This window comes from Spodoptera frugiperda, chromosome 19, assembly GCF_023101765.2.
Source record: "Spodoptera frugiperda isolate SF20-4 chromosome 19, AGI-APGP_CSIRO_Sfru_2.0, whole genome shotgun sequence".
Taxonomy (NCBI): Eukaryota; Metazoa; Arthropoda; class Insecta; order Lepidoptera; family Noctuidae; genus Spodoptera; species Spodoptera frugiperda.
The window spans coordinates 5875156-5899650 of record NC_064230.1 but is presented as its reverse complement, the minus strand read 5'-3'; the positions used below and the strand labels follow the sequence as shown (position 1 = coordinate 5899650).

Here is a 24495-nt window from a genome sequence, read left to right as displayed (position 1 = left end):
ATTTCACTATGTTTACGTAGAACAAAACGTATTGTATTATCAATATTTTGCAATTTTAAATGTCAGTTACTTCCTGTCAAATTCACATTAAAAGTGCGATGTCGGCGTAAACCTTGTTTATTATTGTTTTTAATTAGAAAAACATTACACAATGACTGTACCGTTTACTAAATTAGACATCCCGCTCAGTCGGCTGGCCGTGGTCTGTCGCGGTTGCCTGGCAGAGTCGGGTGAAATGAAGAATATTTATGAATGGGGAATTCATGATGATTATTTTCGAGTTACTGCTATTGAAGTAAGTATATAAAAGGTTCCCTTGCTCAAAAAAAAAAAAGTGTTATCTTTATTTATTTAAGCCTATAGCATATAGCTCGTAATTATGCACTATCCAACACAAAAATAATTATTTATAACTGATCATTACTTTCGGAAATTAGCGCGTTTGATTAAGCAAGCAAACTCTCTCGTATCGTCACGTCTTTTATCACCGAAAGGGTAGGCAGAGGTGCACGTTATGGCACCTTATGCCACTGTATAATGTTCACCCAATATTCACCATTTGTGTTATAAGTCCCATGTAATAGGGGCTGAGCTTATAACCATATACTGAGCTCAATTCCAGACTCCGTGCTACAACTGAGAAATTTGCGAAATACCAAAAAAATCCCAGTAAAATGTATGTCCGACCTGGGATCGAACCCGAGACCCTTTGCCCAGCAGTCGCACTTGCAACCACTTGACAAATTAGGCAGTCTTCAACAAACAAACTTTAGCTTTATATAATTATTAGTATATTTAAGGATAGATTGACACTCATGGAGTTTCACGCTCATTCTTCTCCATTTGAAGCTACACTTTAAAACAAACACCTAGCTTCACAGACTGACAGACTATTGCTTATTTCTTTCTTTGTTGATGTTTCAAAAGTACTTAAGTATATGGTTTAATCGAAATAAATGATATGACTTTGACTTTGCCTCCTTGCAGACGAGCAGAAGGCCTGGTATATCAGAGCTGCTCTGCTCCTCCTGTGAGGCTGCCCTCATCAGCTGCAAGCAGTTCCAGGATCGATGTCAACTGTCTGACAGGATATTGAAATCTACACTTATAGTTAACAGGGTATGGTTTTCTTTCTTAGTTTTTTTACTAGCTTTCCGGCTGCGGCTTCGCAAGCGCTTTTTAAAAGGCTTGGGGCAGATTAACTCATTGAACTGCATTGTGGTCACCGGTGACCGATGTTAGCGGACTATTTGCCTTCAACAGTTTTCTATTGGCAGTCAAAGACTTAAAAATTATGCATGATTTGTTTGTCACAAATAGTCCACATACCAATTTTATCTTTAGCACAAAACAACAAAATTTCTCGCGCGCGTGCTTTCGCATGATCAGCTGTTAGCAGCGAGGTGCCCGCGCCCGCGTTATCGGAAGCCTAGTATTTTGAAAAACTATACGCGCGTGTGCTTATGAAATATTGTTGTCTTGCTATTGTAATAAAAATAAAACTAATAAGTTTACAGAAAGAGTTTCTTTGGGAAAGTTGTTTGTAATCATGAGTACAATCACGTGATTAAATATCGTTCACTAATTACCAGTCACCCTATATCCACTCTGCCCCCTTTTCTAATATATTTATCATTTCTATTCTATTCCACAGACCAAAACCAAACCACAGAAGGGACACAAGAATCAAGTCACCTGCATTCTACACGATAAACAATTAGACATACGTATCACAGCACCGAAAACCGATGCAAGAATCCGTCTCCCCTGCCCATACCACTGCGAAGAAAACTTCCTTAAAAAGAGTGATCTACAGGCACATTTGAAGAAAACACATAATCTATCAGAAAATATAGAAATTCAGATGCAGTACTACTGCGCTGAAGCCCAATGTGTATACCATGTGTCTTCAAAAAAACAGAAATGGTTTACCGGACGAAAATTTTTAAACCAACATATCAACAAAGTGCATAAAACTAAATCGTTTCTTTGCAACGACTGTGGGTTGTGTTTTTCAACCGAAACTGACTTTCAAAGGCATTCGAAGAGCTGTAATTATGTGTTTATTTGTCAGATGTGCGATACAAAGTATAATACGAATGAAAAATTAATGGTCCATTTAAAGAGGAAGCATCCTAATGTACATCAAATGTATAAAGCTGAGAAAGCAGAGAAAAGGAAGCTGGAAAACGATATAGATTTAAAAAAGAAGAATAAGAAACCGGAGACTTTAGTTTCAGAAGAGATCAACGCTGAAACCGTGACTGAATCTTGGAATTTCAATGAGCAAAGCTCTAAACCTGCTAAACTTAAAGATCTTAAAGATGCATTCTGTGATAGTCCAAAAAAATCCTTTGCTACACAAGTGCCTGAGCACATTAACAACGATGTGGCCTTACCGTCTTGGGCTCAAAATGAAACGAAGACCGATGAAATATCAACACAAGTAGCCTTCGAAGACTTATTAAGTTTAAAATCACAGAATAGTGAAGATGACATGTTTTTTTCTGAAGCGGTGTCCTTATCAGACATTCAGACACAAACGTTTCCAGTGGAATTTGGTTTAAGCCGTTCCAATAAGGAAACTCAGTCTTTGAGCTCACAAACACAGTCTCCGGACTTGAATTTTAAAGAGACACAGACATGCTGCTGCCATGACAGTGGAAGGAACTTTAAGATCTTTGATAGTTTATCCTCTAGTCCTGCTAGCATTAATTTTACTTCAACGGAGACTCAGACTCAGGAACCGAAGACCTCGGTGAAGTCCGATGTGTTGTTGAGCTTTAGTTCAGCGGAGACTCAGACTTGTTTTGATGATAATTCAAGCATTTGACGGTATTATGATTTCTCGTTTGAAAGTACAGGGTTTTTGGCCTGTGGTAGCTTTTTTGGGCCGTAGAGATGTGATTATTCAAGTATTTCAAGTATTTATTGCATTCATAATGTACACAGGTGTTGAAAATACAGTATTTAGTCACAATTATGGATCCTCTCGGGCACAGAAAGTAAAATTCGCAAAATATAAAATTCGTAGGAGAGAGGAAGGGTATTTAGAACTAATTTAATATTGTACTATGCATAGATGTATAGGGTGACTGGTAATTAGTGAACGATATTGAAACATGTCATAGTTCTGCCGGGCAAGGGGTCTCGGGTTCGATTCCCGAGTCGGGCAAAGTATTGCTGGCCTTTTTTCGGTTATTCAAAAAATTCTCAGTAGTAGCACGGAGTCTGTTATTGTGTCCGGTATATGGCAATAGGTTCACCCCCTATTACATGGGACTTATAATACTAATTGTGAAAAGTATGTGTACATTATATAGTGGCATTACGTGCCATAATATGCAAATCTGCCTACCCCTTTGGGGATAAAAAGGCGTGACGATACATCGATGATAGTTCCAAAATTTCTACCTAGTTACTAGTCTTACGATAATGCGGGCGTCTCGCTGCTAACAGCTGATCATGAGAAAGAACGCGCGCGCGAAATTTTGTAGTTTTATTATTGTGATAAAAATAAAACTAATGAGTATACAAAAATAGTTCCTTTGGGAAAGTTGTTTGCAATCATGAGTACAATCACGTGTTTAAATATCGTTCACTAATTACCAGTCACCCTATATTGTCGACCTTATTATTTATTGTATGTTAAACTATTTTAATTTACCTTTAGTGCATTAGCTTCTGCTAACGGCTTTGCCCACGTCCCCGTGGGATAAAAAGTAGCCTATCTGTTATTCCAGACCATAATCTACCCCTGTTTCAAAATTCCATCCCGATCCCTTCAGCCATTTTGACGTGATTGAGTAACAAACATACATACACACAAACTTGCATTTACATATAATATTTAGTTAGATGTATGCAAAAAGGGATTTTTTAAATTAATTACGATTATAAACTTTAAATATACTAGTGATAAGGTATATTTTGGGATGTAATCTATTCTTCTATGTATATTTTATCTAGTTATGAGAATATGGACTCCTATGTAAATACAATGAAATTAGAAGCTGATTTCTCAATGTAAATATTTAAATAAATAAATGTCAACTCTATTTCTTAGATGTTAAAGTTGAATTTTAAGTGTCTTATTGGATTAGCTATTAAAAATAGACTATATGATTTATATAAGGTGTTCTAAAAGTATCTGCCACGGCTTTAATGGGAGGTAGTGTTGTGTTTGAACATTACAATAGTGAAGGAATTTCGACCCCGGGAGAGAATTTAAAAACTGTAGAACTTAAATATCGTGCTATCTCTGTCATACACAAAAAAATTGTAGGCACAGTACTATTCTTGAGGGCGTCTTAAAATTGAGTGACGTTTGAGTATTTGACCACTAGAGTTTATTTTTTCTAATAAATGTTGAAACCTTGCCAATCACCTGGTGCCGTTTGGATGTCGACTTTACCCTTTGATGCGAATTTCTGCGATGCGATTTAGGGCTCCCATACAAAACTACGCCGCACTAAATCGTATCGCAAGTTCCTGCGATGCGAATTCGCATCGCGTCGCAGTTTTGTGTGGGAGCCCTTAGGGACAACCTGTATGTGTTGAAATATTTATCTATCTATTATACTTATGTAAGTAAAACTCACAATTTTATTATAATAATATATTCAAATAAATATATGACACATTATTTTGTAGTTTTATTATATGCATTGCCGTGTGTGACGGCTTGGTCCCTATTACATGGGACTCTTAACATAAATGGTGAAGAGTGGGTGTTACATTGTATTTGTAACGTAACGTAACGTCACGCCTTTTATCCCCGAAGGTGTAGGCAGAGGTGCACATTACGGCATGTAATGCCGCTATACAATGTACACCCGCTTTTCACCATTTGTGTTATGAGTCCATATACAAGACATAAGCACAATATAATGTTGCGGGTTCAATTCCCTCACCGGATAACTCTTTGTGTGATGCACAAATTGTTGTTCGGGGTCTGGGTGTCATGTGTATGTGAAATTGTATGTTTGTAAACGCACCCACGACACAGGAAATCCTAACGCGGGGTAAATTTTCTTTAAAAAAATACTACAAACACGTTGCCAATTGTCCACATTTTAATCTGGGGGCACGGTAGTGCCCCCGCCAAGACGAGCCAAGCGAAGCGCAAGGGCACTACCTACCTTTTCTCGAAGCGCTTCGTCGTATTTTTGAACCTTCATAACTTGAGTTTGGGTTATACCAGACAAACAAAATTTTCAGGATATAATGTCAGTGGTAGACTTAATAAACCTCTAAAGTTTCAATTGCATAGCTCTTATACTTTAGATTTTATTATTGATATCTAAAATACCCCGATTTCGTCACTCACTCACTGATGATCAACAAAATTCTTAAGGTACTTCCTGAAGTCCTAGAAAACTGAAATTTGGTATGTAAGCTAGTATTAGTACCCAAACAACAAAAAAATCCTAAAACTTGGAACTTTTACCCCCAACCCCTTAAACTAGGGGGTGAAAGTTTGTTCGAGACTTCCGCAACTTTTGACGCTAGAGGTCTGAATGCGGCCGCGGAGGGGTAAAAATCTGAAATAGGGAAACTTAATTCCCTATTTCCTGCTTGAGATCTGAAAATTATACACAAGTACATAGAACACAAACTTTTCATCAAATCAAAACATTATCCTACCCATAAGTACTTAGATATGAATAATATTACTACACTTCACTTCGGTAAGTGTTTATTAATCAACCTATACTTTTGAACATAAGCATCGTAAGTATAGTATGCGCCAACGCCCGCCGCCTGCCCCCTCGTCCCCGCGCAGTAGCTAAATATAATCGGCCCGTCAGCGAGCGCGGCACCCGAACGCGGGCAGACGCGCGAGGGCAGACGTCGTTGACAGTTGTCTCGTTGAATGAAAAGTTTTCGGAATATTTCGGTGATTTAAAAGTTTGCTATCGCGGAGAAAAAAACCATTTGCCTAATATTTAATTGTTAGTAGTTTAGTAGGTAAAGGTTTAGATACTAGTGTTTTAATTTTCATTGATAAAAAGTATTAGGATTACGTTTCCAATTTTCTTATAAATTTAGTAGTTTAGTAGGTGAATTTGTCGCTCATTTTATCTTTCTATCATAAGCAACCTACAAAAAGAAATGAAATCCCACAAAAACATTTCATGTTAAATGTTGCCAAGACGAGACCATATAGCTCGCACTGTCAAAAAGTAATCAGATCCCGTGTAGAGCCAAGTTTCTAACTCTATACTTTTGAACTGGCGAGTTGGCCGCACGGAAAGAGTTTAGAAGATTGAATAGATTTTTAAGCTCAAGCCCATATGACGAATAGCAAAAAGTCCGTGCGGCCGACTCGCCAGTTCAAAAGTATAGGGTTAGAAACTTGGCTCTACACGGGATCTGATTACTTTTTGACAGTGCGAGCTATATGGTCTCGTCTTGGCAACATTTAACATGAAATGTTTTTGTGGGATGTGCCATTTACTGAGCGCTCATAACCTATCTACACCTTTTTACTTATAATATCATTGGACAGGGCCGTGTTTTGTGTCACAGTACACAATCACATTATGGCATCTCCACTTTGTACTTGCTTCATGGTAGATCAGTAGTATTCTTTAAAAAAAACTACAAATTCAACAATAACAACATGTTTTTATTATTCAAATCAATGAAAAATAACTTATACAAGTATATACCTTCCCATATACATTACTTAAAGCAGTATTATGTACTTATATGAATTAAATTAAATTAAAAATATATTACTGCGTGCAGTCGAGCAGACAGGTTACCTGATGGCAAGCAATCCGCGTCCATGAACCCGCAACACCACAGGAGATATAAATTCGTAGCAAACCTTTTTATTCGGCCTTTATTTTGGTGTTTTTTGCAAGGCCGTGATATCACTCCGGTCGTGCCAGTCCATTCATATTGAGGGTTTAAGAGTTTACCCTCTCTTGGGCGTGTTTCACCGTGTTAATGAGGATACCGGAGGGTAAAACACTCCCCGCCCCATCGTCCCCCGTCCCCGTTATCGATGAACTTGTAACTCCTTTGATATTCTGGGTATCTATGAGCGGGGATTGCTTACCATCAGGGAATCCATCAGGGCCCTTAGTCTGCTATTACAATTGTGTCAGAATGGTCGATCACTGAGCAGTGCGAGAGGGACGGAGCTATGTAGATTGTATAGCTCCGTCTCTCTCGATCATTAAGCAGTGCAAGAGGGACGGAGCTATGTAGGTTGTATAGCTCCGTCCCTCTAATAGCAGACTAAGGCCCCAGCTCATTTGTCCCCCTTTCACGCCGGTTTCCTGCGAGGCCGTACTATTAAAATTAAACTTTACAACAAGGATTAACATTAGCGTTATTACTATGATTCTGGCAACATCTCCTCTCTTGCTTCTCTTGCTTCTCCTCTCTTCTGCCCTTGCCGGCTAGAGGGCGGTCCCTCTCGTCCCACACCACGACACCGTCGCATGCGCATATACGCTTCGGGTTTTGGAACACGCCCGCTGAACGAGCTATGATGCCACATGCTATCCTGAAAAAAATATTTTAAAAATTAATTATTATGTTATCGGCTTACTTACGTAATGTTTTGACGAGGAACTCGACTAGTTTAGACAGTAGCATCGACAATCGCCGCGTCGTGTGTCGCGGAATGCTGCTCATGTATATGAGCCTCTAGCATGGCTTGAAACTAGTCGAGTTCCTCGTCAAACAGTTACGTGAGTAAGCCGATAACATAATAATTAATTTAGTATGTCTCACGAAAGTTACAATAAAATCATATTTTAAAAAGTTAGTGTTATTATGAACAGCGGGTGACAGTCCACTGCTGGACTATGCATGCACGGTTGGTGCGGTAGCTGGGCAACTGGCTGCCGTGCAACGTGTAGCGGGTTTGATTCCCGCACGGAGCACGAGCATGCATGAAAATACTGATGACTGTTGATGAAGCGAAAGAAGTGTGTAAGATTCGTAGCAATTGGCGTTCCATAGTCTCTGCCTACCCCCATGGGAGACAGGCGTGAGGTTATGTATGTATGTAGCAACTCTTTGTATGTGTCATGTGTATGTGAACTTGTATGTTTGTAAACGCACCCACGACATAGGAGAAAATCCTAGTGTGGGGCAATATTAAAAAAATATATAAAAAATAAGTATACTCACGGTGTCCCACTATCGCCGTCTATCTTCGAGGACGGTGAACAACCTCGACCGAGGTCGTCCTTTCTTTCAGTCACAGCCACTGATCGGCCGATTATATCCCATACCTGAAATACATTATAGATGTAATAAATTGATGCGTATCTTTAGGGTGTCCTAACATTTAAAAAACTACTTAAATTAAAAGTTAGGAACTACTCTAGGTAGGAAATAATGATAGGTGATACCACGGTCTCACAGAAAACCGACGTGATACCGTTAGCGGAGGCCCGATTACCCCCCTTCCCAATGTTCCCAATCCCCGATTCATCAATAACCCTTAAATTAGCCCTCAAAAGGCCGGCAACACATTAGTGACGGTATGGTATATGGTAGTTTTAAGCCGGTAAACGAGCAGACGGATCACTTGATGGCCTGATGGTAAGCAATCGCCGTCGCCCATGGACACTCGAAACACCAGAGGCGTTGCAAGTGCGTTACCGACTTTTTGGGAATTAGGAATTTAAGGGTTGTTGGGGAATCAGGGATTGGGAAGATTGGTGAGGGGTTAATTGCGCCTCCGGTAACCTCACTCACACAACACAAGCGTAGTTTCACGCCGGCTTCCTGCTCGGCCGTGGTATCACTCCGGTCGAGCCGGCACAGCAGTGCTAAAGCATGGCTCTCCCACACTTGTTACACTTTTTTTTTATATTAAATGGGTCGATGTTTGGCCGCTATCTCGCCTGATGGTAAGTGATGATGGAGCACGTCTGTCCATAAGCAACCTATTCACTCGGGTTATGAAGACACCCAGGTTATACCCATCAGGAAACAGACTCCGGCAAGGAGTTCCACTCCCTAGCAGTTCGCACAAGGAAGCTTGAAGCGAAGCGCTTCGTGCGAGTGGGTGGGATATCTACCATGAAACGGTGACGCCTCGCCGATTGTCTTGTGGTTCGATGATGGAAATTTAATTTACCTTTAGTACATTATCGACTATTCTGAAGGTAGCGCGTCCGTTCTCATCAGCGATGATGTTGCCAAGATCACCGGCGTGGCGCCTGTCCTTCGGGTCTTCGGGACCACCGTGTGGAGCCCCGCACGGGTTGAAGTGCTCGCCTATAGATTTACAGCCCTGGGAATGGAGAAATATTCCATGTACGACGAACTGAATGAAAACGAAACGAGAGCGCGTTTGGCGGTCTGCTTTGATTGACCAGCGCAAATGAACTAATCAGTCAGAGCGCCGATTTATAATATCGTGTCATTGGTCATATTGTGTCATTCTTCATCCAGTACATCGCGTCATTGGTAATATCGCGACTTGATCATTGATATTGTGTCACTGGACATTCTGTTTCATTGGTCATATTGCGTCAGTGGTCATATTGTGGCATTATTCACAACGTGTCATTAGTAACATGGCGTCATTGGTTATGACCAATTATGACACGATAATTTATGACATATTGTTTCACTGGTCATATCGCAATATTGGTTATATTGTGTCATTATTCACTTCGTATCATTGGTAACATCGCGTCATTGATCATATCGCGTCCTTGGTCATACTATGTCATTGCCCAAACCGCGTCATTGGTTAAATCAGTGTCAGTTTCATCACCCCTGGGTAGTTCTGACCACTGTCTGGTGAAATCTGTATCCACACACTCGCCGCAGGATCCTAGTCCCAGGGGATCTCGGCGGATGTGGCGGTACAAGTCAGCAGATTGGGATGGGATGCGATCTTTCTTTGCATCCTATCCTTGGCGGCCTGTTTGCTTCTCATCCAGTGACCCGTCAGCTTGTGCGGATGCCGTAGCGGGGGTGCTGCGTCAGGGCATGGAATACTACATCCCATTCTCGGACGCAGCATCTTCCGGTGGCACTCGTCCATGGTTTGATGCCGACTGCGGACGTGCTGAGGCGCGAAAGCATGCGGCATACTTGGCATGGGCGGGTGCCAGGCGCCGTAAGGCTGGCGACACTCCTCAGAAGAAGAGAGCCTTCAACCGGGCTGCCAAGTCATGCAAAAAGGCACTGCGGATGGCTCGGTTCAACCACATTGGCCGAATAGGGAACAAACTGGCTTCCTACCCAGCGGGGAGTAAAGCGTTCTGGTCCCTAGCCAGGGCGGTTGAATCGAACTTCTGCCGCCCCTCACTTCCGCCTCTCCTGGGGCCTGACGGGACGCTGGCTCACACCGCAGTAGAGAAAGCGAACTTGTTTGCTTCCCTATTTGCGGAGTCTTCACGTCTTGATACTGGTGGCGCTATGCCTCCTTCTCTACATAACGTTTGCGAGACAAAAATGTCGAAAATTCGCATCCGACAGAAGGAGGTATATAAGACGTTGCGTAATCTCGACGTGAATAAGGCCAGTGGACCCGACGGAATCCCAGCCGTGGTTTTAAAAACCTGTGCGCCTGAGTTGTCTCCAATCCTGACACGTCTGTTCCGCCTTTCCTTAGAGACGGGTCAAGTGCCGGTTGCATGGAAGCTGGCCAACGTGCAGCCTGTGCCCAAAAAAGGTAGTCGTGCCGACCCCAATAATTACCGACCTATCTCGGTCACGTCCATACTCTGCAAGAGTATGGAACGTGTGCTTAACAACAGGCTCATGGCATACCTTGAAGGTAACGACCTCCTCAGCGATCGGCAGTATGGGTTTCGCCGCAACCGATCTACTGGGGACCTTCTTGCGTATGCCACTCACATTTGGAGCGAGGCCATCGAGAAGCACGGGGAAGCATTAGCTGTCTCGCTCGATATATCTAAGGCCTTTGACAGGGTATGGCACGACAGTCTTGTCGGCAAGCTTCCTGCGTATGGACTTCCCGCTGATCTGTGCAGATGGATTGCAGACTTCCTGACGGATCGGTCAATTCGAGTAGTCATCGATGGCTGCTCGTCTGACCAATTTGGCATCAACGCCGGAGTCCCTCAGGGGTCAGTACTTTCAGCAACGCTCTTTTTGCTGCACATCAACGACCTGCTTAAGCCCGGTATCTTTGGGTATGCGGATGACAGCACAGTTGTTGAAAGGTATGTGTCCGATGCGCGGACTAGCGGAACACAGATCCAGTCTCTAAGAGAATCAATGGTCGAACGGTTGAACTCGTCCTTGAAGGCGGTCTCCGATTGGGGTGACGCCAACTTGGTCAAGTTCAACGCTACCAAAACCCAGGCGTGTCTCTTCTCTGCCAAACGGAGTCAATTTCCGCTGACTCCTACTTTCCGAAATGTATCCGTTCCAATATCGGATCATCTTGAGCTTCTGGGCGTAACTCTATCGCCAACGCTAAACTTCGGTTCTTATATAGAGTCGAAGGCGCATCTGGCTGGTAGGAAGTTGGGTATCCTCTCGAAGGTGAGACGGTACTTCACACCGAAACAACTACTGAGCCTGTACCAGGCGCAGGTTCGGTCATGTATGGAGTACTGTTCTCACCTTTGGGACGGCTCGGCTAGACACCAGTTGGATGCGCTCGAGCGCATTGAAAGGCGTGCCAAGAAGCTCATCAATGATGATGCGCTTGTGGAGGCCCGGCTTCAAAGCCTTGAACACAGGCGCAAGGTCGCAAGCCTTTCCGTTTTTTACCGGATACATTTCGGAGAGTGTGCAGGGGAACTGCACAACTTGATTCCCCCTAGTCCTTTCCATCAACGAACCACAAGACAATCGGCGAGGCGTCACCGTTTCATGGTGGATATCCCACCCACTCGCACGAAACGCTTCGCTTCAAGCTTCTTTGTGCGAACTGCTAGGGAGTGGAACTCCTTGCCGGAGTCTGTGTTTCCTGATGGGTACAACCTGGGTGTCTTCAAAGCCCGAGTGAATAGGTTGCTTATGGGCAGACGTGCTCCACCGTAGGCCGCATCATCACTTACCATCAGGCGAGATAGCGGCCAAACGTCGGCCCATTCAATATATAAAAAAAAAAAAAAATCAGGTTATTGATCAATCCGCGTCATTGGTCAAATCAGGTTATTGATCAATCCGCGTCATTGGTCAAATCAGGTTATTGATCAATCCGCGTCATTGGTCAAACCGCATTATTGGTAAAACCGCGTCATTGGCGAAACCGCGCCATTGGTCAAACAGCGTCATCAGTCACACAAACCTGGCTCAAATCCCCAGCAGTATGCACGTGCACACCGTGCATGCCTGTCGGCAGCCCGTCGATGCTGCCGTCAGCTACCATTCGTCATTGCATAGTGTTATTGGTCATGTTGCGACATTGGCCATATTGTGTCATTGGTCACTACGCCTCATTGATCATATCGTGTCACTCTATGTCACTGGTCATTCTGTGTCATTGATCATATTGTATCACTGGTAATTGTGTCATTGGTAACTTCGCATCATTGATCATATCACGTCATTGATCAAACCGCATCATTAGTCCCACAAACCTGGCTCAAATCCCCAGCAGTATGCACATGCACGCCGTGCATGCCTGCCGGCAGCCCGTCGATGCTGCCGTCGGCCACCATTCATCATTGGTCATATTGCCTCATTAGCCAAACCGCGTCATTGGCCATATCGCGTCATTGGCTAAACCGCGTCATTAGTCATGTCGTGTCATTGGCCAAACCGCGTCATTGGTCAAATCGCAACATTGGTCGTATTGTGTTTGTGTCACTGGTCACTACGCGTCATTGGTCATATCGCGGCCCTGGACATTCTGTGTCATTGATCATATTGTATCACTGGTAATTGTGTCACTGGTAACATAGCGTCATTAATCATATCGTGTCATCGCGCCATCTGTCATACAGCGTCACTTATCACACAAACCTGGCTCAAGTCCCCAGCAGTATGCACGTGCACACCATGCATGCCTGCCGGCAGCCCGTCGATGCTGCCATCAGCTACTAGCGCACCCTCCTCCGTCTGCTGGAACCTGATCACTCCCAGCACCTGCCTCTTGATCTTGCAGCAGGACTGGCTCGATATCATCGCTACTGCTGATTGGGTTTCTGTGAAAAAAAAAGTTAATTTTGTCGTGTGGTGAAATCATGATGAATGTCGGCCAACGGCCAGTGAAAATGTGACTTTTTCCGTGTTACATGTACTTTGTAAGATTATCTTTTAATTATAACTTTCAAATCAAATCACCTTAATGCATCCATAGAGCTAAATTTAATTTTCTTTCGTGAGACACACTAAATTATCATATTATCGGCTTAAACCTCTAGCATGGCTTGAAACTAGTCGAGTTCTTCACCAAACAGTTATGTGAGTAAGCCGATAACATAATAATTAATTTAGGCCAGTACCAATGTGACTTTTTTTGAGTTATATGTACTTTCTAAGATTATTTAGACAGCACTGACAAACGGTGAAGGAAAACATGGTGAAGAAACCTGGGCTTATAATTTCTAATGGAGTTTCTTGCTCGTTCTTCTCCCTTCGATAAGTGTGGCAGAGCACGGCCTCACAGAAGACCGACGTGAAACCAAGGTTACCAGAGGCTCAATTATCCCCTTCCCAATCTTCCCAATCCCCGATTCCACAACAACCCTTAGGCAGTTGTCGGCTATTTTCTCGCTCAAGAAACGTACAATAGATATACTTTCCGTGTAAACAAAAGAGATGCATATATAAACAGTTGATCGCTGACTGTTCACACTGCCGGCGAGTGCTCGCTTCACTAGTTTGTCGCTGAACGACAAGAGCTATGAAAGACAACACTCGCTCGGCGACACTCGCCCGCCTCACTCGCACACTCGCTTATAGCCGAACTACACAAATATCGAAACTACGCACTCGCTCCCCGCGTCTCGCTAACTCGTCGCTAGATCTAGCTCTACTCGTTACTCGTTGCCGGTGGGACAACTGCCTTAAATCATTAACCACCAAAAGGCCGGCAACGCACTTGTAACGGCCCTGGTGTTTCAAGTGCGTTGCCGGCGTTTGTGCCGTCGCAATTTCTTACCATCAGGTGATACGTATGCTCAACTACCAGCGTGTTGCATAAAAAAAGTAGGGCCTTTTCCAATCCCCGATTCCCCAATAACCCTTCCAAAGGAAAATCCCTAACCCCCAAAATGCTAGCAACACATTTGTCACGCCTCTGGTGTTTTTATCTGGTGATTGCTTACCATCAGGTGATCCGTCAGCTCGGTTACCGGCTTATACCATAAAATACAATTTCTCACCTCCAAAGCCCTGCAACACAGCTCGTTTGCCAGAAGTCTTGGAGACCATCTCCAGTACTTGTGTGCTCGGTAGCGCAGTCTCAACTAATATGGCTCCTTCCTTATACACTGCGTCTTTCACTCCTTCTTGGGACTTCAGTTCTGCGAGGGTCTTGTTTAGGACAACTTCGTCTGGCTTCGGACCGAAGTCTACTAGAACTTCCAGCTGAAAAGGAGAATGTGTGATATTTGAATAAGTCTTTTTTATTGTATTTTTATGGTTTTTGTTTTTGTTAGAATATCGGCAAAAGATTGATCTCAATGGAAGTTGTTAGAGAAGGCCTATGCCAAGAGGCACACACAGTAACAACAGAACACTCGAATATCAGTGGAAAGGGTTTTATTATTTTTTATTATTATTATAGAATATTTGTAAGGTCATAGAGAAAGAAAAGTAATGTAAAGAAATATTCCTAGAATTAACTTGTAATCAGTGGCAGCAACAGTCACCGTATCGTGTCGCGGTATGCTGCTCATGAATATTAGCCTCTAACATGGCTTGGAACTAGTCGAGTTCCTCATCAAACAGTTACGTGAGTAAGCCGATAACATAATAATTAATTTAGAATTATCTTCTTTTTACTTTTGCTGATGAAAAGTTAGAACTGATTCAATTTATTTCTAATCATTTAGTTTCTTCCAAAGTGTAGCTCGAATGGAAAAAAACGACCGACATGAAAAAGAAATTCATGTTTACAATTGCTCTGATACATTTTTCCAATTGGTAATTGTACAATTGTAATTTTTTTTTAAAAGTATATACATTTCAATAGGTTTTATGTAATAGGTTTTTTATACGAATACAAGGAAGTATAATACCCATGACCTTTGCCTCTATTTTACATGAATTAAAAAAAGAAAATGTAACCATAGTTGTTTTTATTCGTCTTTCGGTACTAAAAGACATTTTTACGAGTTTTAATATATTCAATATTCTTAGTAAAGAGAATAGATACCTTCTCAAGGTTATTAACAAGCTATTTAAACTGCAAAGTCATGTAAAATATGCATAAATTGTTCATTGATAAACTATAATATTTCGTAACTCCTGTTTTATAGTTTGTTTTCGTAAATAAGTTAATATATCTTACCTTGGACATCAACATCTTGGTATAGAATACTTAGATTACTATATAAAGTTATAATTATTCGATAATATTGAATTACAATGCAGTTTTTTATCAGCTATCGGTATTTTTCTCGAATAAAAACAAATCGACGTGCGCGTTTCAGAACACCTTGACAATGACGTATGCGTTTCGTTTCACGCTCATGCATCTCGTAATTGGAATGTACGCAGTAGAAAAAAATTAAAACAAAATCCCTTTGATTTTTTTTTAAAGTTGTCCTACACTATACTGTGGGTGTGTTTACTATACATACAATTATATATGCAGTATGCACATCATACTCTTAAGTATGAGAGAGCCATGCCAAAGAGTATATTAAGTATAGGGGAAAGTCATGCTTTGGCACTGCTGGGCCGGCTTGACCGGAGTGATACCACGTCCTCATCAAAAACCGACGTGAAACAACGCTTGCGTTGTGTGAATGAGGTTATCGGAAGCCCAACAACCCTCTTCCCAATCCCCAATTCCAGAGCAACGCTTAAATTCCTAACCCCCAATCGGCCGGCCACGCACTTGTAATCAAAGCCTCTGGTTTTCGGGTGTCCATGGGTGGTGGTGATTGCTTGCCATCAGGTGATCCGTCTACTTGTTTACACTATGAGCCTCCTCTACATAAGAGGGATTTGCCATAATCAAACATACATACACACAGCTTAATCAGAGAACCTTCTTTAAGGTCTGTTAAAAAAAACGCAAAAGATACCTCTAAAAATTCATTTATTGAAATCATATTTCCATACTTTAAGTTAAAAGTATTGTTATAATTATAACTATAAAATCTATAAACTTTAAAGCACATACACATTGTACTGTACTTATATAATTTAATTATATTATACAATCACTATATAACAAAACTACTATATAGGGTGACTGGTAATTAGTGAACGATATTTAAACACGTGATTGTACTCATGATTACAAACAACTTTCCCAAATAAACTTTTTTCTATACTCATTTGTTTATTTATTATTATTACATTAACAAAACAACAAAATGTCGTGCGCGTGCTTTTGCATGATCAGCTGTTAGCAGCGAGGTGCCCGCGTTATCGGAAGACTAGTAACTAGGTAGGTATTTTGGAACTTTACGCGCGCGTGCTAATGAAATTTTGTTGTTTTGTTATTGTGATAAAAATAAAACTAATGAGTATAGAAAAAAGTTTCTTTGGCAAAGTTGTTTGTAATCATGAATACAATCACGTGTTTAAATATCGTTCACTAATTACCAGTCACCCTATATATATATAATAAAACTACAGTAAATAGGAAATTAGGAAGATATTGCTTTACATGCAAAATTCACAACACTTACAACCTAAAATTTCGAGATAGGAATTAATATCATTAATACTTTGTCTGGAATGGGGATGGTAACTCATCAGATTCAATTCATTCACTAATGGTAGGCCACGTCAATACATTTTCACAGTTTGTTGTATTCGCACCGCGCCGCATCACTTTGCGTCTAGATTACTCACGCAGGAGGGATTTGAGTAATAGTCGTTAATCGCCCAATCGTTTTATAAGTCGAAATAAATTATTTTCGTTGAGTTATCATCCCATAGTTCTTTATGCCTAAAGGCCTAAAAATTTATTACAATACATCTATACAGCATATAGGAATCATACATTGGCGTAAAGATTATCAAAGTTGCTACCTAAAATGGTAAACAGACGTACATTTTTAAATAATTCATTTAATGGCAGTGCCGTTTGTCGCCTGGACAGTCCACGCTACCATCAGTTGACTGGACAATCTCTACACTACACGAGTCACTGTTTACATGTTACCATTAGCTCATGACGATACCTAAGTACGTATCGCCTGGACAGTCCACGCTACCATCAGTTTACAATCATTTCACTGTATAATGGTACCTTAGCACCTAAATATCTTCTGAACAGTTCATCCTACACAAGTCACAGTTTCCACAAAAACTAGGGGCCATCTATAAATTACGTCACACGAATTTCATTATTTTTGACCCCCTCCCCCGTCCTTGTCACAATTGGTCCCATTTGTGAGACCTCCCTACCTAGTGTGACGTCACATTAAAAAAATTTCCATCTAGAATCTAGATTTTCGATAATAGTTCCAAGTTCGTGTTTTAACAGTTAGATTATAATAATTGAAATGTGACGTCACGAAATTTAAGACCCCTCCCGCCCCCTTGTCACATAAAATCACACTACGTCGACCCCCCCCCCCTCCCCCCTTAACGTGTGACGTAATTAATGGATGGCCGACATATTATGATCATCACTAACTCACAAACAGTCATTTAAAGTGAATGTTCCGGGCTGTTCGTGGCCCGTTTACCGATAGATGGCGCTGAATTGAACATTTTCACATTTTATTTCATTTTCACTTTTTAAACACAAAATCTTCAGCTTTCAGCTATAGCAACACACCACTCACTGTCAACCTCAGTTTCCACTTGCACCGTTGCCTCTTGCTCCAAAACCTGATTGTTCATCATACCGATGAGTTCAGAGTACTTTGCTCTTTGCTCTTCGGTCATAACCGCAGGATTGTGGTTCTTGAGATGGTAGTTGAGATGACTGCTCTGTTTGAAGCGCTTGTCACAGATCCCACATTGGAACGGAGCAACGTTGGTATGAGTTCTCATATGCTGCTTCAGGTGAACGGATTGGCAGAAGGTCTTGTTGCAGACTACACAGCGGTACGGTTTGACTTTGGTGTGGATGCGGAGATGTTGGTCCAGGCCTGATTTCTGGGTGAAGGCCTTTGGGCAGAAAGTGCAGGGAAAGGGACGGTCTCCGGTGTGCATCCGCATGTGTTGTAGGACTCCGCCCTGGAAATTAAAGAGATTGTTGATGTATAATTTATGAGCTTTCTTTTTATGTAAAAATAATCACAGATCTTGTTATTTTTTTAAAACATTGTTCCACACTATGATTTTCTCCTGTGTCGTGTGTGCGTTTACAAACAAATAACAACATAAACAACAAATAACAATACAAGTTCACATACTCCTCTTGCATGAGGATACGGATTCGAAAGCAACCAACGACAAGTAGGTATCAATCTATCAATGTGACTTTTACCGAGTTATATGTACTTTCTAAGATTATTTAGACACCACTGACAAACGGTGAAGGAAAACATGGCGAGGAAACCTCAATAATTAATGCTCAATCCGTCTCCGTGTGAGAAGAGACCTTTGATCAGTGGAGGCCACTTAAAGGCTGTTGATGTAATAGGCATGTTTCCTACTAGTCAAATTCAATACTTTTTTCGAACCGTCAAAAACGATATTTTCTATGAACTTTATAATGAAATACTCTATTATGACTGCCTCGTTGGTCGAGTGGTCGCAAGTGCGACTGCCGAACAAGGGGTCTCGGGTTCGATTCCCGGGTCGGGCAAAGTATTACTGGGCTTTTTTCGAATTTTCGAAAATTTCTCGGTAGTAGCACGGAGTCTGGAATTGTGTCCAGTATATGGCAATAGGCTCACCTCCTATTACATGGGACTTATAACACAAATGGTGAAAAGTGGGTGTACATTGTATAGCGGCATTATGTGCAGTAATGTGCACCTCTGCCTACCCCTTCGGGGATAAAAGGCGTGAAGTTGTGTGTGTGTCTATTATGACGTCATAAGTTTTTGACGTCAAATAGAAGACTTATTTCTAGAAATTTAGCTAGAAAAAATCGAAAAATAAAAAAAATTATTTTTGACCCAGTCATCATCCCTATTATGTGTATGTGTATCACCATAAAATATAGAGTACAACTCACGTGCTGCGTGAACCGCTTGTGGCAGACGTTACATTCGAACGGTTTCAGCTTGACGTGCGCTATCGCCGTGTGCTCCGACAACTCCTTGCTGGTCTGTAGACCTAGGCCGCATACCTGGAACAAATGTACAGACCAAATAAATAATTTTACGCCTTTTATCCCCGAAGGGGTATGCACATTACGGCAAGTAATGCCGCTATACAATGTACGGAACAAATATATACACAAAATAAATAAAGTCACACGTTTTATCCCCGAAGAGGTATGCAGAGGTGCACATTACGGCACGTAATGCCGCTATACAATGTACGGAACAAATATATACACAAAATAAATAAAGTCACACGTTTTATCCCCGAAGAGGTATGCAGAGGTGCACATTACGGCACGTAATGCCACTGTACAATGTACAGTTGTACACCCACTTTTCACCATTTGTGTTTAAAGTCCCATGTAATAGGGGGTGAGCCTATAGCCATATACTGGACACTACTCTAGACTTCGTGTTACTACCGACGAAATTAAAAAAAGCAAGATAAACCCTAGTAATACTTTGATATACAAACATTTTTTAGGGTTCCGTAGCCAAATGGCAAAAAACGGAACCCTTATAGATTCGTCATGTCTGTCTGTCTGTCTGTCCGTCCGTCCGTATGTCACAGCCATTTATTTTCGAAACTGTTGGGCCTACATAGTTGAAACTTTGTAAGATGATGTATTTCGGTAACCGCTATTAGAATTTTGAATAAAAATTAATAAATTTAAAAATTAAAGGGGGGCACTCCATACATGGAACTGATTCAAAAAAAAAATTTTTCAGCTTACATATCCGTGATGGGTGTCTATGGATAGGTCTTTAAAAAAGACATTAAGGTTTCTAAAACCACTTTTCGTCAAAATCAATCGTTTGAAAGTTAGACGCTTCCAAAGTGGAAAAATGTGTGTCCCCCCCCCCCTCTAACTTTTAAAATAAGAGAGTGAGAAAATTGAAAAAAATATATGCTGTAGATTTCAATGAAAACTAACAACGAAAATTGGTTTGAACGAGATATCATTATTAGTTTTTAAGAAATAAAACATTTACAAAAACCGCAAATATAACTTTGTCGTTCATACAAACACTATGTAAAACCAAGTTATTTTACAACTTTTATATTATGTCATCTACTTGCTGTTACGGAACCCTTCATGAGCGAGTCCGACTCGCACTTGGCCGGTTTTTTTATTTATGACTGACTACTTCCGCGTGGTTTCATTAGCTCTGCTCGGCTCCTGCAGACTTTCCTCGATAAATGGACTATCGAATACAAAAAAAAACAAACAATTCGGACCAGTAGCCGCAGCAACCGGAGAGGCCGATGGACACTCGAAACACCAGAGGCGTTACACAGCTATGAGGATTGGGGTTTCATTCTAGTCTTAAAACTGTATTAAAACTTAACAAATTGATTTGTTATTGTATGTTGTTTATGATCAATTAATTAGCAGTATACGTTGTTCATGATCATAGACCCCAAGCGAACCTCGAAACTAATCAAGCCACACACTCGTAAATTAAAATCAAACTCACCTCGCAAGCATAAGGTGCCGGTGCCTCCTCCCCGCTGCAGGCTAGTGGTTTCTCGCAAACTTGGCAGCGGAGCCCCTTCCTACGGCGCGTATGTTCGTCCCGATAGTGGGCGGAGTACTCGCAGCATGAGAAGAATATCTGGTGGCAGGTGCCGTCTGCCACCAGGGTCGAGGGTTGGAGACATTCGAAGGGGCCGCTGTGGAAGAGTATACTTGTTTGTTAGTAGTTCCTGGGGAATCGAAAACTATTTGTATTTTCATGGGCATGTTTACCAACAATTTTGTAATAAGTTTTTTTTTTTGTAAACTTGAACTGTTTTTATCATTAGAACTTATGACGGGATATTTACCATGTTTATTCACTTCGATGAGTTTCCGATATTTCGGCACTGTTGCAAGCGCCATGATCTCGGATTAACTGATCACCAAAGTGAATAAACATGGTAAATATCCCGTCATAAGTTCTAATAATATTGGCAATATTTTTCTGATTTTAGTTATTTTTGAAGAATTTTATATTAAATTTTGTACAGGGCGTTCTAGACGGACATACAGCGACCAGATTTGCGATATATTAAAGGAGGGCCAAATTAAAAGTACCGTTAACCGACGACCATGCATGAAAAGACTGATGACTGTTGATGAAGCGAAACAGGTGTGTTAGATTCGTAGCAATTGTCTCTACCTACCCTCATGGGAGACAGGCGTGAGGTACCACCCCGGTCGAGCCGGCCCATTCGGAAGCATGGCTCTCCTACATTTGAAGTCAATTATCCGAATAAATAAAAATATCACTATTTTTAATATGTAGGTACTCACTTTCTCCCTCATGGGAAAAAGGCGTGAAGTATCACTCCGGTCTAGCCGGGTCCTCAGTGCCGAAGTAAGGCGAGCCCACATTTGAAGTCAGTTATCCGAATAAGTAAAAATATCACTACTGTAAAACGGGGTGAATAGAAACAAATTAGGGGTGAATAAGAACAACATTTTGTTGTGTTTTAGAACTGTTTACAACATTTAAATATTTTTTATTAATTCATTATTAAAACCAAAAATGGTCTATTAAAACCAAAAACATGAAAACAAACTAATAATCCTAATAAACAATTTGTTTCTATTCACCCCCTGAGTTTCTATTCACCCCATTTTACCGTATTTTTAATATGTAGGTACTCACGTGATAGGCTCAGTTTTATCCTTCCTCGGCACCTGTTTCTCCTCCTTCATAACCTTATCCTTCTTAACAACACGGTCAATCTTCTTCTTCTTCGCTTCTGGACCTTCATCGGACTTGATGATAATGTAGCTCACATCGTTGGACGCTAGAGTCATCACGCTCGTCGGTTCCATCTCGGATAGCACCTGCTGTGTCTTCAGCTTGATCAGGCTGTCTTCTGTTTGTGGTTTTTTCTGAAATTTTGAGGAAGAGGGATATTAAATTAAGGTCTTGTTGGTCGAGTGGTCGCAAGTGCAACTGCCGGGCAAGGTGTTTTAAGTTCGATTTCTGAGTCGGGCAAAGTATTACTGGGCTTTTTTCTAATTAAATAATTAAATTAATCAAAGTATTAAATTCTGTATGAACTGCTTCATGTTCCTTAACCACAGAAGAGCTGTAGTGTTGTAGGTTGTCTAGGAATGTTACGAACATGCGGCGCGGCTGTAAAAATGCCGTATTTGTAAAGAGTATTCAAATTAGGTCAAAGAGAATAATGCACTTTTTGGCTTACTTATTGGGCCTATTTCGCTCATTTTTCGTATATTGTCAGCCAAGATGATAACAAACATGTGGTTTAAATTAAGTCATAAGAGGTTTCCCCATACAATACAATATGTAGTATAGATATAGATAGATTAAGCCCTCACCTTATCATTAGCATGAGTCCAAACCGCAGGGTTTCCAGAAGCATAAGCATCGATATGCTCCATGCGCGCATGGTTCCGGAGTGCAACCTCACTGGCGAACCCTTTCCAGCAGAGCCGGCAGTGGTACTCATCTTCATCATCAGGAAGTATTTCTTTCTGTAAATAGTGATAGATAGATATATTTTTTATGGTATGGTATAAGCCAGTAAACGAGCCGACGACGGATCTCCTGATAGTGAGCAATCGCTGCCGCATATGGACATTCGAAACACCAGGGGTGTTACAAGTGTGTTGTTGTCCTTTTGATGGGTTAGGAATTTAAGGTTTGATGGGGAATCGGGGATTGGGAAGAATTCTTAGTAATTAGGCCTCCGGTAACCTAGATACACGGATATAGGATACTTTTTATATGAGGATTTCATACATATCCTATGGGAACAGGAAAAGCGGGATTGCTCGTATGAAATTGAAGAATAATTAGTAATTGGGCCTTCAGTAACCTAGGTAGACGGACATAAGATACTTTTTACCCAAGGAATTCCTGCAAAATCCTACAGGAATAGGAAAAATGGGATTGCACATACAAAGTCAGGGCTAACAGCTAGTTATTTATTACTAGCTTGTACCTGTATTTGGCATTCTATCACATTAACATATTCAAGATTTAGATGAGATTTTGCATACAGGTAGATCATTGTCTTAATTTGTAGTTCCCTAGTGTTCTGCAGAAGAAAACCACCTATTACATAGAACTTATAACACAAATGGTGAAAAGTGTGTGTACATTGTATAATGGCATTACGTGCCGTAATGTGCACCTGTGTCTACCCCTTCGGGGATGAAAGCCGTGACTATACTAAACTTACCTTAACTTTGGCGCGAGACGTCGGCATAGGAATAACGTTTACAAAACGTTCTTCATGTGGCTCAGCCATTGTTGTAAAATTGTGTGTTAAACACTCTGAAATTATCAAAATATTGGATATTTTTAATGAAATGAATCTAATAAGATGTCGTCTTTATAAATATTGGGATCAATAGCGTGTATTATTGCAGATATTAAGCTTTATAAATATATTTACATCGTGGACTAGTAAAAAAGTAAATAAAGACTTAAATGAATAACAAAGGTTATGTTTTCCACGTACGGATACTTACAAAATGCTACGGGAGAAATATATCACAAAATTAAAAGCAATAGTAAATAAATAAACTACAAAAAATGCGAAACAAATTCAAATAAATAATGAAAAAGCGGGAATCAAAAATTGTCAAAAATAACTTTTTATAAAAAGAAAACCTTAGACTATGGCGTTGGAAACACGGCAAAAAAGGTATTTGATATTATTGATTTTGATGACAAGTCGACATATAATCGTCTCATAAATCTGGAAACTGTTCATTTACATTAAATAACTGCAAATATGTGTAAAATATCAACACTTTCATCATCGAAAACACAATTTTTCATCCGTCCGAGAATAGATAGGCGTTTGTTTTTTTTAATTAAAAAAAAGAAGCCGAAAAAGAAAAATTAAAAAAAAAGCATGGCGTAATCAAATGTCAAAATAAAAATGACACTTACCTAAAAAGATCTTTCAAGGATATTGATTTTGTCGATAGGGAATCTAAATTAAACCACGAAACAAACGTAATTCAATACGAAATACAACAAGGCGTGGTTTTATTACTGAAATGGACGCCATTCCATGACATAAGCATACGAAAGACTTTATTGCGTAGTTAGGAAGATTTTGTATGTGGCAACATTGAAAAAAAGTAGACAATTTTCATTTAGATAAAAATGTTCGATAAATTAGTTTAAAATA

The 24495-nt window shown here is 40.7% G+C and overlaps 3 protein-coding genes across 8 annotated transcripts; 1 reads left to right on the top strand and 2 right to left on the bottom strand.

Moving 5' to 3' along the window:
- Positions 1–71: 71 nt before the first annotated feature.
- LOC118280982 (uncharacterized) lies at positions 72–2833 on the top strand. The gene is made up of 3 exons (XM_035601401.2): positions 72–295; positions 988–1119; positions 1655–2833. The coding sequence occupies exons 1-3, from the start codon at positions 152–154 to the stop codon at positions 2831–2833; spliced, it is 1455 nt and encodes a 484-aa protein (XP_035457294.2). The 5' UTR covers positions 72–151.
- Positions 1576–24419, bottom strand: LOC118280957 (zinc finger protein 135). Of its 5 annotated transcripts, none has more exons than XR_007706315.1 (8): positions 24252–24419; positions 23533–23627; positions 22667–22822; positions 21981–22213; positions 20805–21000; positions 19235–19348; positions 16703–18285; positions 1576–1597 (listed from the first exon to the last, which is right to left on the bottom strand). XR_007706315.1 is itself a non-coding variant. In XM_050700742.1 (7 exons), the coding sequence occupies exons 2-7, from the start codon at positions 23599–23601 to the stop codon at positions 17857–17859; spliced, it is 1197 nt and encodes a 398-aa protein (XP_050556699.1). In that variant the 5' UTR covers positions 23602–23627; positions 24252–24419; the 3' UTR covers positions 16167–17856. The 5 variants fall into 5 exon arrangements, 3 of the variants coding, with proteins under 3 accessions (XP_050556699.1, XP_050556700.1, XP_050556701.1); XR_007706314.1 differs by lacking the exon at positions 1576–1597 and adding an exon at positions 3573–3617; XM_050700742.1 differs by lacking the exon at positions 1576–1597 and having other exon boundaries at positions 16167–18285.
- Positions 6611–15588, bottom strand: LOC118280955 (copper chaperone for superoxide dismutase-like). Of its 2 annotated transcripts, XM_050700772.1 has the most exons (6): positions 15428–15588; positions 14298–14502; positions 12934–13115; positions 9113–9268; positions 8155–8258; positions 6611–7522 (listed from the first exon to the last, which is right to left on the bottom strand). In XM_050700772.1, exons 1-6 carry the CDS (start codon positions 15440–15442, stop codon positions 7315–7317), a joined length of 870 nt encoding a protein of 289 aa, XP_050556729.1. In that variant the 5' UTR covers positions 15443–15588; the 3' UTR covers positions 6611–7314. The 2 variants fall into 2 exon arrangements, with proteins under 2 accessions (XP_050556729.1, XP_050556730.1); XM_050700773.1 differs by lacking the exon at positions 9113–9268 and having other exon boundaries at positions 15428–15582.
- Positions 24420–24495: the final 76 nt, after the last annotated feature.